The 12307-nt window shown below is 49.2% G+C and overlaps 1 protein-coding gene across 1 annotated transcript in view; it reads left to right on the forward strand.

Annotated features, from left to right (window-relative positions):
- Positions 1 to 1715: 1715 nt before the first annotated feature.
- Positions 1716 to 12307, forward strand: part of LOC129386510 (uncharacterized) — a 67275-nt gene continuing 56683 nt past the window's right edge. The window contains exon 1 of the mRNA XM_055074578.2: positions 1716 to 1826. Coding sequence (XP_054930553.2) covers positions 1726 to 1826 — 101 coding nt within the window. The 5' untranslated portion in view covers positions 1716 to 1725. The remainder of the gene's footprint in view (positions 1827 to 12307) is intronic.

The raw sequence follows: 12307 nt of genomic DNA on the forward strand, positions 1-12307 counted from the left end.
CTACAGTGGCAAAGTTAAGAAGAAATTGGCACCTGATAGAAATTAAAATTTCGACGTGACAGTTTCTATATTTGTGGTTTCTGCATTGATTATAGTGGTATTATAACACAACCTTTTATAGTACATCATAAGATGCCAACAAAGACGCCGAGTAGAGCATAGGGAAAATTAATTGTACACACTAATTGAATTATAAAAATGATATACTAATGAGAAAAAGAAGTGCTTGAAAAGACAAGTTGACCCATGCGGGGAACAATCCCACGTCTTCGCATTACGCGGGTGGTACTCTTACCAACTGAGCTACCCCGCGCCGTTTCCCCCCCGACTTTCTAGCGTATTTACGTTTTACTACTAGAACTAACCCTGCGAGTGTTAGCCAGCACCACCATAGGCAAACCTTGGCGGTAGATGCGGAACACACTTTCTGCCGCAGGCGTCACGGGTACCTGATCTTTTCGAATGAAGGCCACTCGTCAATAAATCCACTCATGCTCCCTGAAGGCATCAATAAGGCTCATAACGAGGGTATCCCATCCGGCGATCTTGATGCCTTCAGGTAGCATATGTGGCTTTATTGGCTAATTGCCCGCACCCAAAAAGATCGCTTACTAATGACCTCTGCAGCAGAATGAACGTTCCACATCGGCCGCCACGGCTTGTGAATGGTGTCAGTGGCTAACACTCCCAGGGATAGACGCAATAGTTCTGTGCAAACCCGGAAGGTGGATATAAGTAATTAGTAAAGGGAAATTGAGACATCCACGCCAACGTAGCTAACTAATACAAAAACCTTTGTAGCTCATAGCTACGTTTGGGTGGACGTCTCATTTTCCCTTTATTTATAACTCCCAGGGTTAATTCTAATAGTAAAATACAAATAACCCCAAATGTGCATGCGGAAACGGCACCGCGGTAGCTGAGTTGGTAAGGGCATCTCGCGCGTAATGCGAAGACATGGTATCGTACCCCACCTGCGGCATCTTGTTTCTCATGGACTTGTTTTCGTTACTTTATCATTTCTGTAATTTAATTAGTAAGTGCGAGTGATTTCCACAAGATCGTCCTTGGTTTTTTTGTTTGTTGGCTTCTTATGCTATGACTAATGAAAATCGGGTCTCTCCGTTAGCACGCTTTGTTCTCTTCCATTTACAGTATAGACATATAGAATATATTTTACAAATGCAGACGAAAACGGTCACCAAGAGTCCGATAACGTAAAAGTATGCCAATCTATTTTTATTCCAATCTTCTGGCGTCAAATGGACGCAATCAACGTCGGAGCATTAGGGGGTAACCAGCAGCGTTTTTCGAAAAGCCAAATGAAACGCTTAAATTAAAAATTTAATTATGGCGTTTTAGGTGCCGAGACTACGATATGATTATGAGGCACGCCGTAGTGAGAGACTTCGGATATGTTGACCACCTGGGGCTCCTCAAAGTGCACCTAAATCCTAAGTGCCACGGGTGTTTCCGCATTTCGCACCCATCGGAATGCGGTCGCCGTGGCCGGGTTTCGATCGCTGGATCTCGTGCTTAGTTTACCAATAGCTCTTCTCATTTATATCATGTCACTTATGTTTGCTTGTAAAGCGACTAGCACTGCCTACATTGAGCGGTTTTTCTTGCAGACTGGCTGACAAGGGAAGAACAGCATTATGGGTACATTTGTCGCTTTAAGTTATAGCTGCGATCTTTTTTTCCTTGCAGATGATCGCCGGGCTAATGAATGATAAAAAAGACGTTAAACTACGGCCGAGCTATACCATTCTCCAAAATTGGCTGTTGAATGCAGGAAACGCTATTTACATTGGAAAGGCACTGTCGTGAGTACAGCATCTCAAAAAAAGTGTCGCATTTATAATTTTCGCCACAACCGAAACGCTCTCGCTCCTGCTAAGTCGTGCGGCGCATTTAGATTGAATTATCGTGACACTGTCGGCTAAATCACGCAGCCGGCTGTTCTATAATGTGTAAACGGATCAGAAAGGCATTTTTAGATATCCAAAAATGAATATTATTGCCTTCAACTAGTGGCGTGGTGGGTACGACACATCCGAGGCACCTTAACTGGCCACGTAATGCAAAGCTGTAAATGTTATCTGGGGGAACTTGAACACCTATGGGACTTGGATTTCCTCCTTACTGCCGGTAACAAGAAACCTAAATTTCATTACTGTACATCTGCAACAATAAAATTAATATAAAACAACATTGAAGTTTAGATAAATTAAGATTGCGTGAGCGACGCAATCAATAGTGCATAACAAAGAAAGGGTTAGGCTGTATCGGGGACACATCCAGGGTGTAGCGCGTGAAACATAATGGGAGTGCTTTAGAGGGCGCGTAAGAACTAGGGCACAGAAATTACGTAACCGAATAAAAAATAGTCGTAGTTTCGACCGAAATACTAACCATCAATTGTGATATCAAGTTAGTAGAATGCTTTACGAGCTAAGGAGAGTAGCTTTATCGGCCGTGTAGGCAAAGATGAACACATCTCACCCAATGAGATGTGTATTGGCTGTCAAAACGCTGGAGTGAGGAATCACGGCAGCAGCAGCGAGAAAACTGACCTTCCCGCTGGCCCGCTTCAACGCAAACTAAGCGGCGAAAACACAGGGCATATGAATCTATCAGCAGCCTGACCCCGTCGCAGGTAGCTTTCAAGATAGCACCCGCGCGACTGTGCCATACGCAGCAGTCGCCGGTAAAGAACACCCTCCCCCCAGTCCTTCCCGTGCCCACGGTGCCTTGCGCGCGACCGAAGACGGCGCGCTTCTTCCCCACTTTCTCCCCTTGCGCGGGCGAGATTGTTTCACCATCGTTGGCTCAACCTCGCATGCTTTCACCCGCATATAAAACATACGACGCCCAGGGATGGTGTTATCGCCCTTGGACTTTATACGGAACCTCATGGCGACGCTGACCGCGGAAATCCGTTTGGAGTGTCCGTATAATTGAAAGAAAAGGCGCAGTTTTGCCCGAAAGACGAAACATCAACTGCGATAGGAAATTATAAGAGAGCTATACCAAATAAGGATAGTAGTTCTGTCAACCACGTAAACTTTAAACATTCGTTTACTTAGTAAATTAACAAGCATGAGCTCACGGGAGCACAATCAGACATAAACCCATATCATTGGCTGACCGCTCAAACTCGATATCAGAACGCTGGAGTGAGCTAGCGTGGCAGAAGTGAGTGAACTGACCTTCGTGCTTCGACCTTCCAACTGACCTTCAACTTGAACTAAACGGCAAGAACATAGTGCACACGAATCTATTGACCCTCGGTGCATGCAGATGCGTAAACTCTGTCACCGTCGCGTATCGCTTTCAAGGTAGGGCCAGGGCTGTACGCGCAAGCACGCGTGGCGCGCCGTCTTCTGTCTCACGCAAGGCAGAGCGCTTAGAAGATGTAGGGGCGTTTTACTGCGGTGGCAAATGGTGTATGGCGCGGCCCCCGCGGTAGTTAATGCGTATGGCGCGGCCCGTAGCTAATGCGTTAGCCATTAGCCCCCGTAGTAAAACGCCTCTACACTTCCTCAGCCCGCTGCCTTGCGTGAGACAGAAGACGGCGCGCTTCATCCCCGCTTTCCTTCCTTGCGCGTGCGAGATGGAGGCGCTATAGGCGACTCCCCGCGGGCTTTCACGGGCACATACCGCATACGGAACGCAGCGACGATGTTACCGCTCTTGCAGTTTATACAGAACATAACAGTGACGCCGACGACATTATTGCGCCAGGAGTGTTCGTATAATTGCTTTCGTAATAAAATGTTATATTTTACAAATTTGGAAGTCTGCATGCTTAGCCTATGTTACAAGTAAGGGGAGGTCTTACGTCTTACGGCCTAATTTTTCAGTCATGCCCACTCTCTATTCGTAGTGGACCCGTTTGTTTACATAGGCCATTTTGCACTCGTGTAGAAAAATGACCCCTATACTTGTGGCGCCCGAGAATTTCCTGCGCCGTTCGAGCAGGCAGCACTCGCAGATGCTTGGGCGCATGCGCTTGCTTTCCCTATCAATGCGGACCTATTCCACCGTGGTAAAAGGGATTGGGTAAACCTCTCTCTTGCTGCCTGAATATCCTCGACCTATTCCAATATCCTGGAATATCTGGGAGCGCCATAGTCCAGCAACGCGCGCACACATATCTGCGAAGGTGTGCGCAAATTTCTGCGCAACTTCTCGCACTTGAAGGCCATGTAATGATGCCATGTTTGAGTTTAACTTATTACGCCTACTGTGACCAAGTGAGCTCTCAGCCGTGTCATCATCCCTGCTCGCAACAATCGACGTACTGCCGAGCTATACATATCTTACAGGCTCTGAGCGGCTGATCTTTGTTGCGAATGCGTGTGCGTGGCGCAACAACGGGGTCAGCTGCACATGCGGCACATGCATGTTCACCTAATGGCTTCTTTTCTCTAAACAACCATTGCAATGTAAGGCGCGTAAGCAGCACGGTTGTAAAGAACTACGTGATAATATCCCTATTGAAAAACCCAGCATCTTCCAGTGTCCTTGAACGTGAAACCAAAGCTTTTTTTTTTTATTTTTTACACTGGACCGCACAGAGGACGCTGGCGCTCGCTGGGAGTGACTGGGAGACCGGCGAGATGGCTGGATAAGAGCTGGGTCACACTGGACGAGACGCTTGTTTCACTGCTATGACGCTGGGGCGCACTAGTGTTTGCTGTAGGCGCACTGGTTCTCGCTGGATTTCGCTGGCTCGTACTCAAAACTGCGCTGGTTGCGTTTGTGCCGCATTGGTTCCAATGCGCCACGGCCATGGGCACTGTTCAATATTAAATACTAGATACAACACCATCGGCAAATACTAGCCTCCTGCCCTAAATAACACTAAATTTGGGAGTCTTAAATGTATGTTTTGTGTCGCCGCATAGAATAAAGGCGCATGAGCTGCTTCGTTTATGAATGCAATGTGACACTGAAGATCACTTTTTTCCGTTTTTCTTTTGGCTGTGCGGATAGCTATAGTCTTGAACGAAATTGCGCAAACGCAAACAGAGCCTCATTTTTTAGCAGTTTGTATGCGACCAATGACTGCGAGTTCTCGCATTTGTAGCAGTATTGCGGAGTCGACGCGAAACACAGAAGTCGTGCAGACGCGTTGGAACGGAATGCAGAAAGACTGGCGCTTACCGATTACAAAGGCGATTCGTGTGCTTCCACTTTCCCTAGTCAACTAATAAATAATAGTAGGTGGGTTGTGATGCTTAAGTACATAACTTCTAGTATTCACCAGGTACCCGCGCCGAGACTGTTCCCTTCTACCGAAGGTTATGCAACCCTCTGCGCCCATAATCAAGAAATCTAATAAGGATAAATCCCTCTACATATCAGCTTTCCCGGAGCAGCCAAAGATGCTGAAACAGAGATTGTCTAGACGAGCATGTCACACAGGACGCCATTTGATCGAACCAATTTTTTCAAGTACTCAAGCATAGAAACAGTCTTTTCCGCGGGCCACTTCCGACTGGAACTTTCATCCAGGCGACCATTTTCAGGCCGCATAATTTTGTAAAAGCGCCCGCACAGCATTTATTTGACTGAATGAACGTATTGTATATATATATATATATATATATATAAACGAGAAGAGAGGGGGTTAACCGAGGGTCCCGATTCTTATTAGTCATATCATGAGAAGCCAACAAACACTGACACCAAGGACAACATAGGGGAAATTACTTGTGTTTAATAAATGAAATAAGGAAACGATAAATTAATGGAAATTAAAGTGGATGAAAAAACAGCTTGCCGCAGGTGGGAACCGAACCCACAACCTTCACATTTCGCGTGCGATGCTCTACCAATTGAGCTACCGCGGCGCTGTTTCCCCATCAACTTTCTTGTGTATTTATGTGTCCTAGTAGAACCCTGGGAGTGTTAGCCAGCGCCATCACTCGCATACCTTGGCGGCGGACGTGGAACGTCCTTCTTGCCGCAGGCGTCACGAGAACGTGATCTTTTTGGGTGAAGGCAACTGGTCAATAAACCCACACATGCTACCTGAAGGCATCAATGTTGCCGGATTCGACACCCTCGTTATGTAATAAACGAGAAGAGAGGGGGTTAACCGAGGGTCCCGATTTTTATTAGTCATATCATGAGAAGCCAACAAACACTGACACCAAGGACAACATAGGGGAAATTACTTGTGTTTAATAAATGAAATAAGGAAACGATAAATTAATGGAAATTGAAGTGGATGAAAAAACAGCTTGCCGCAGGTGGGAACCGAACCCACAACCTTCGCATTTCGCGGGTTCGGTTCCCACCTGCGGCAAGCTGTTTTTTGATCCACTTTAATTTCCATTAATTTATCGTTTCCTTATTTCATTTATTAAACACAAGTAATTTCCCCTATGTTGTCCTTGGTGTCAGTGTTTGTTGGCTTCTCATGATATGACTATATATATATATATATATATATATATATATATATATATATATATATATATATATATATATATATATATCGAGAGACAGCTGTTACGCCTCAACGGTATATTCCGCAGGTCGCGCGCGGAACGCAATGACGCTGGCTATGATCATAAATATATACAGATGAACAAGATGAAGGGGTACTATAATGCTCACACAATTTCCTCCGCGCGCGGAAGTGGCCAACCTGGGCGCTGGTTATGGCGGGAAACGCCGTACGAAAGGCTTTAAAAGCGAAACATGCACAATTTCTGTGGCACGGCAGCGGCCGACCAAAGGCGGAACAGCTGGAGTGACACGACAGTTAACGGGCGAAGTCAGTTCCCGGACAATGCAGGGCCCGATAAAACGGGACTGAAATTTCTCGCACAATCCGGGAGCGCGAACTGGCGTCCGCAGTAAAACTTCGTATCCATGGTGGAAGGAAACGACACGGTGAGATGCATCATAGCGAATTTTGCGCTCTTGTTGACTGACGTCGGTGTTGAGGCGCGCACGTTGGCGACACCGGGCAATGCGCGAAACTAACTGCTCATACACTGACGTGGACGAGGCCACAGGGACACCGAAAAAGAAACGTCGAGGATAGTGATCGGTTGGCGACCATACATAAGGAAAAAGGGCGAGTACCCTGTAGTGCGTTGGACGGCCGTGTTGTATGCGAAAGAGACGAATGGAAGAATGACATCCCAATTGGTGTGGTCAGGGTTGATGTACATTGATATCATGTCGGACAGCGTGCGATGAAATCGCTCTGTGAGACCACTAATTTGAGGGTGGTAGCTAGAAATCGTTTTATGGATGGTTATGGACGCACGGAGAACATCGTCGAGAAGTTTAGAGAGAAAGGTCCTGCCGCGGTCACTCAAAAGGACACGTGGGGCTCCGTGGCGTAAAAAGATTGCCTTCAAGAAAAAGGCTGCAACCTCCTCTGCGGATCCCGAAGATAGTGCGGCTGTTTCAGCGTACTGTGTCAAGTGGTCTACAGCTGTGACGATCCATCGTTTACCGTCAGTGGTTAAGGGTAGCGGTCCATAGAGGTCGATACCAAGGACTGTGAAAGGAGCGTCAGGACGCGGGACAGGTTGCAACAGTCCAACCGGAGGTGAGGTCAGTCGTTTGCGGTGCTGGCAGAGCGAACAGGAAGCCACGTATTACGCTACGCTGGTTGCTAGTCCAGGCCAAGGGAAGCTGCTGCGAATTCGCTGCAAATCATGGCGGGAGCATTACACAGGCCGAAAGGCATTAGTTTAAATTCGTAAAGTCCATCGGGCGTGGCAAACGCGTTTTTCTCCTTGTCTGCTTCGTACATGTGGATCTGCCAGTATCCGGGGCGTAGATCAAGGCTGGAGAAATACTCCGCGCCTTGTAATGAATCTAACGCATCGTTGATTCGTGACAGTGGATATACGTATTTGCGGGTTATTTTGTACAAGGCACGGTAGTCTACACAAAATCGCACTGAGCCGTCTTTCTTGCGCACCAAAACGGCAGGTGACGACCAAGGGCTTGAGAATGGGCGGATTATGCTACGTTTCAGCATGTCGGCAACGTGGGTATCGACGATTTGGCGTTCAGCGGAAGAAACACGATATGGCCGCTCGCGCACCATGGATGTTCCATCTGTGTGTATGCGATGAGCAGTCGCAGAAGTCTGTTCCAAGCTGTGGGTGGTTGTGGAACAGCAGTAGTCGAGGTAAGCAGGGAGACAGTCTGAGTGTCCAAAACCCACATGAGAACGGCGCCTTTAGAAAGCAGGACTGGCTCAGTGGTTGTGTTGAGTACAGCCAAAGTGGCCGCGCCTTTGGTGAAGGGAACAAGGCTGGGTGCCAGAACAAGCAAGAGGCTGACGGTACAACTACCAGGAGTTGTTCGCGGCCAGGCGGCACCATACAATCGTCAGCAGTTCGTAAGCGAAGGCGCGGTTCATGCACGTCGTCGGAATTGTCGGTCTCTATCACGTTACCGAGGCGTTGATGGCACGAGATGAAAGCAGACGCCGAAGAAAGAAAGTCCCACCCTCGTATAAGCATGTGAGCACAGGAAGTCAACACTGCGAACTGGATATGGTGGCGCATCCCGTTGATCGAAACTCTAACGGTGCATTGAGCCGATGGCCGAATCACAACATTATTTGCACCACGAAGAAGAGCTTCACTGTAAGGTGTAGTAAATTTGCGTAGATGAGAGCACAAGCCAGCGTGAATAATAGAAATAGCTGCTCCCGTATCAATCAATGCTAGAACTGGTACACCTTCTACACACGCGAATAAAGTATTGGCCAGGCACGCTGGAGGAATTGTAGTCTGTGTGAGCCATGCATCTTTCCCTCCAAAAACTACACCACCTAGTTTTCCGATCGGTAGTCAGGAGTGCGGGTGGTCCGTTGCAAGGGTGATGTCGAGCGTCGGAGAGGCGAGAGCGAGCGGCGGCGCCCTGGACGGTAGTTGCGAGGCGCTTCGGGAGGTGGAGAAATCGAGCGTGGGGAGAGCCGGCGCTGGTAAGGACTAAGAGGAGGCAAAAGGTCTGTCTCATAAATATTGCAGCCACGGCATTCGTCCTGTTATCGTCTTCGGCAAAAACGCGATACGTGCCCGCGAATACTGCAGTATTAACAAATGGGGTGGGGCGTAGGCCGGGTAGTGTAAAATGCTGTGGCAGGTGAACGGGGTGGTAGAGTTGTAGATGGTTGGGGGCAGTAGCAGGAGCAGGAGGCGCTGTCCGAACGAACGCCGGTTGCATAGCCGCAACCTGAGCATACGAGGTGGATGGCGAAGGAAGGCCACAGCTCGCAGCGAAGGTCATGGAGGACAGCTCTTCTTTCATGATGTCGCGCAGGCAGGGAACCGAAGGTTGAGGCTGGAGAACGGGAGGACAGAGCAGGCCCCACGCTTGGAGCTGTTCGCGTATGAGAGCCCGAATCAACATACGCAGGTCCGTATCCGAGGAAGGAGGCGCGTCACCGGCGACAAGTTGTAAACGGATGGCCTACAGTGCGTCCAGGGGTTGGCAAGTCGCAACTACATCGTTAACTGTATTGGGATTCTTGATTGCCACTGCGTTGAACGCGACGTCGGCAATGCCCTTTAGGATATGACGAACAAGATCAGATTCCGTCGTGGTGGCGTCAACACGGCGACAAATGGCGAGGACGTCCTCGATATAAGGGGTGTATGTTTCCCTGGGAAGTTGCGTGCGTCCATTAAGCTTTTTTCTTGGCGGCCTCAGAGCGGACGTTGGGAGCGCCAAAAGTCTGCCGGAGCTGGTGTTTGAATGCGGCCCAGTCAGGCAAAGTGCTCTCGTATTTGAGAAACCAAGTCCTGACAACGTCAGTGAGGTAGAATGCGACGTTGCGAAGCTTGTGCATATCATCCCACCGGTTAGACTCACTCACGCGGTCATAATTGTCTAGCCAGTCGTCAACATCGTCACTACGAAGGCCAGCGGATATGGTGGGATGGCGCTGCCGCGTACTGACGGTCCATGAAGGAGCGGCCGGTGGGGCAGAAACGGTGACGCCGGGGGCTCCTGAAGGATCTTCTTGGGACATCCTGGCGGAAAGGCGACCTGAACAAAGCTCCAGGGAAACTCCAAGGCGTAGAGGACCAAGGGATTGAGAGCAGCCTCCACCACTTGCGAGACAGTCTGTTAAGCCTCAGCGGTTTATTCCGCAGTTCGAGCGCTGAAAGCGATGACGCTGGTCATGTTTATGAATATATACAGATGAAGGAGGTGAAGAGGTAATACGATGCTCACAATATACATATATATATGTAGGTACATTTGTAGGTTTACATTATGTAGGTTTACATTATGTGCAAAAGAGACATGCACAAGATGGCTGTCGAGCCCGGTTCCACCTCTACACGTCAAATTGTCGTCTTCTGACTGGCGCCACTCTTGGTTGCACCGTAACATGGCCCCACCTGTAAAATTGCCGTCTTGGCGCCAACTATGCGGGAAATGAACTCGCGGCAAAGTAAGGCTGCAGCAGGGACACATACACAACATCCGTGGGCACACGCGAGTCCACCGAGGCGATATCGTAGTTTACATCGCCAAGCAGACGCAATATTATAAAGTGCTCTCTGTAGCGCGGGAGCAACTTTTCAGACAAGTAGACGCGACGACATAGCGTCCATAGGAAGACAACGTATCCAGGCGCAAATCGAACGTCCCGATGTGGGCTGTCGTACCGGATCTTCTGCGCCGCATGGGAGTCAGTGAGCCAGGAGTCAGCAATCTAGAGTGCCGTGTGAGCCCGGGCGAAGATGTCTTGAGCATATTTCGTGGGAGTCTTCATCGAGAAAGGAAGCAGTGTGTGAAAGGGCAAAGAAGGGTGGCGACCGAACAGAAGGTAAAGAAGTGAAAAGCCAGCGTCCTCGTGACGACACGAATTATAGGCGAGGGTCACGAGGGGTATCGTGCTGTCCCAATCACTGTGGTCGTCAGAAACGTACATAGACATTTCTGTCAACATGCGATTAACCAGCTCAGTCATTCCGTTTGTCTGCGGATGGTAGGCGGTGGCTCAGCCTTGTGCTCGGCTTGTGCGTGGCAGAACAGGAGCGAAGTGTGTCTTCAACTACTCAGGACAAGAAGGTGCGGCCGCGATCAGTGAGGAGCTGACGTGGTGCGCCATGAGGGAACTAATTATGGGGTTTTACGTGCCAACACCACTTTCTGATTATGAGGCACGCCGTAGTGGAGGACTCCGGAAATTTCGACCACCTGGGGATCTTTAACGTGCACCTAAATCTAAGTACACGGGTGTTTTCGCATTTCGCCCCCATCGAAATGCGGCCGCCATGGCCGGGATTCGATCCCGCGACTTCGTGCTCAGCAGCCCAACACTATAGCCACAGAGCAACCACGGCAGGTGCGCCATGAGGGAGGATAACATCATGTAAAAGGAAATCTGCCACCTCAGTTGCACAGCTTGTGTGCTGAATCTCACGTGATCGCGTACCGAGTCGCTTAATAAGGCAAATAACCCGCTTATTCTTCGATGTCGACGTCGAAAAAGAGCTGAGAAGATTGAGACTGACGCAAAAGAGTGGTTCTGAGGGCACATCAATGCGGTGAATGCGTCCAGCGCGCAGCAGAGCTGGCTTTTTTGCGGCGCAGACAGAGCGCACAGGCTGCAACGTAGCGGTGCACAGAACGGTACAGGTCTGGCGAGTAGAAGCGGCGTCATATGCGGTCGTAGGCACGCGAATCGCCGAGGTGGCTTGCTGTAGGCGCGTCATGCAACTCCTCAAGAACTGATGTCCGGAGACGGCGTCGTACAACGGGTACAAACTCTGGTTGTTCAGAGCATAACCTACGGTGGTAGAGAACGTCATCGCGGAGCATGAACACGCGCAACGTGACCTTCACATGTCCAAATTTTAGACGACCGATGATAACATGTAAGCAATCATCACGCCTTTGTTCAGGGGGGATGTAGTGTAGATCATAAATGACCATGACGCAGGAGTCGGTGTCATGCGCATCATGCTCAGAGCGGTCGACAGGATGCCGAGAGAGGCAGTCGGTGTCCTGTATAAAACAGCAAATGGATATTTTTGGAGCCGTAGCGCACATCTAACCAGTCATCCAGAGGGCTTTATGTAAGGAGAACCAGCACAAGGCGAGGTGATCGGTAAGCAGGGAAAATGTGCGGCCGTACAAGTAGTGGGGCAATGTGGCAACTAACGCCACGCACTCCCGTTTGGTAATTAAAAAATTCTCGGCGGGTGACGCGAGGTGGCTGGTGTACGCAATTACGCGTTCTGCGTTACGCTGCCATTGAACAAGTACAGCCACAATCCTGTGGCCACTGGCCACA

This window comes from Dermacentor andersoni, chromosome 4 (genome assembly GCF_023375885.2).
Source record: "Dermacentor andersoni chromosome 4, qqDerAnde1_hic_scaffold, whole genome shotgun sequence".
In the NCBI taxonomy this organism is placed as follows: Eukaryota; Metazoa; Arthropoda; class Arachnida; order Ixodida; family Ixodidae; genus Dermacentor; species Dermacentor andersoni.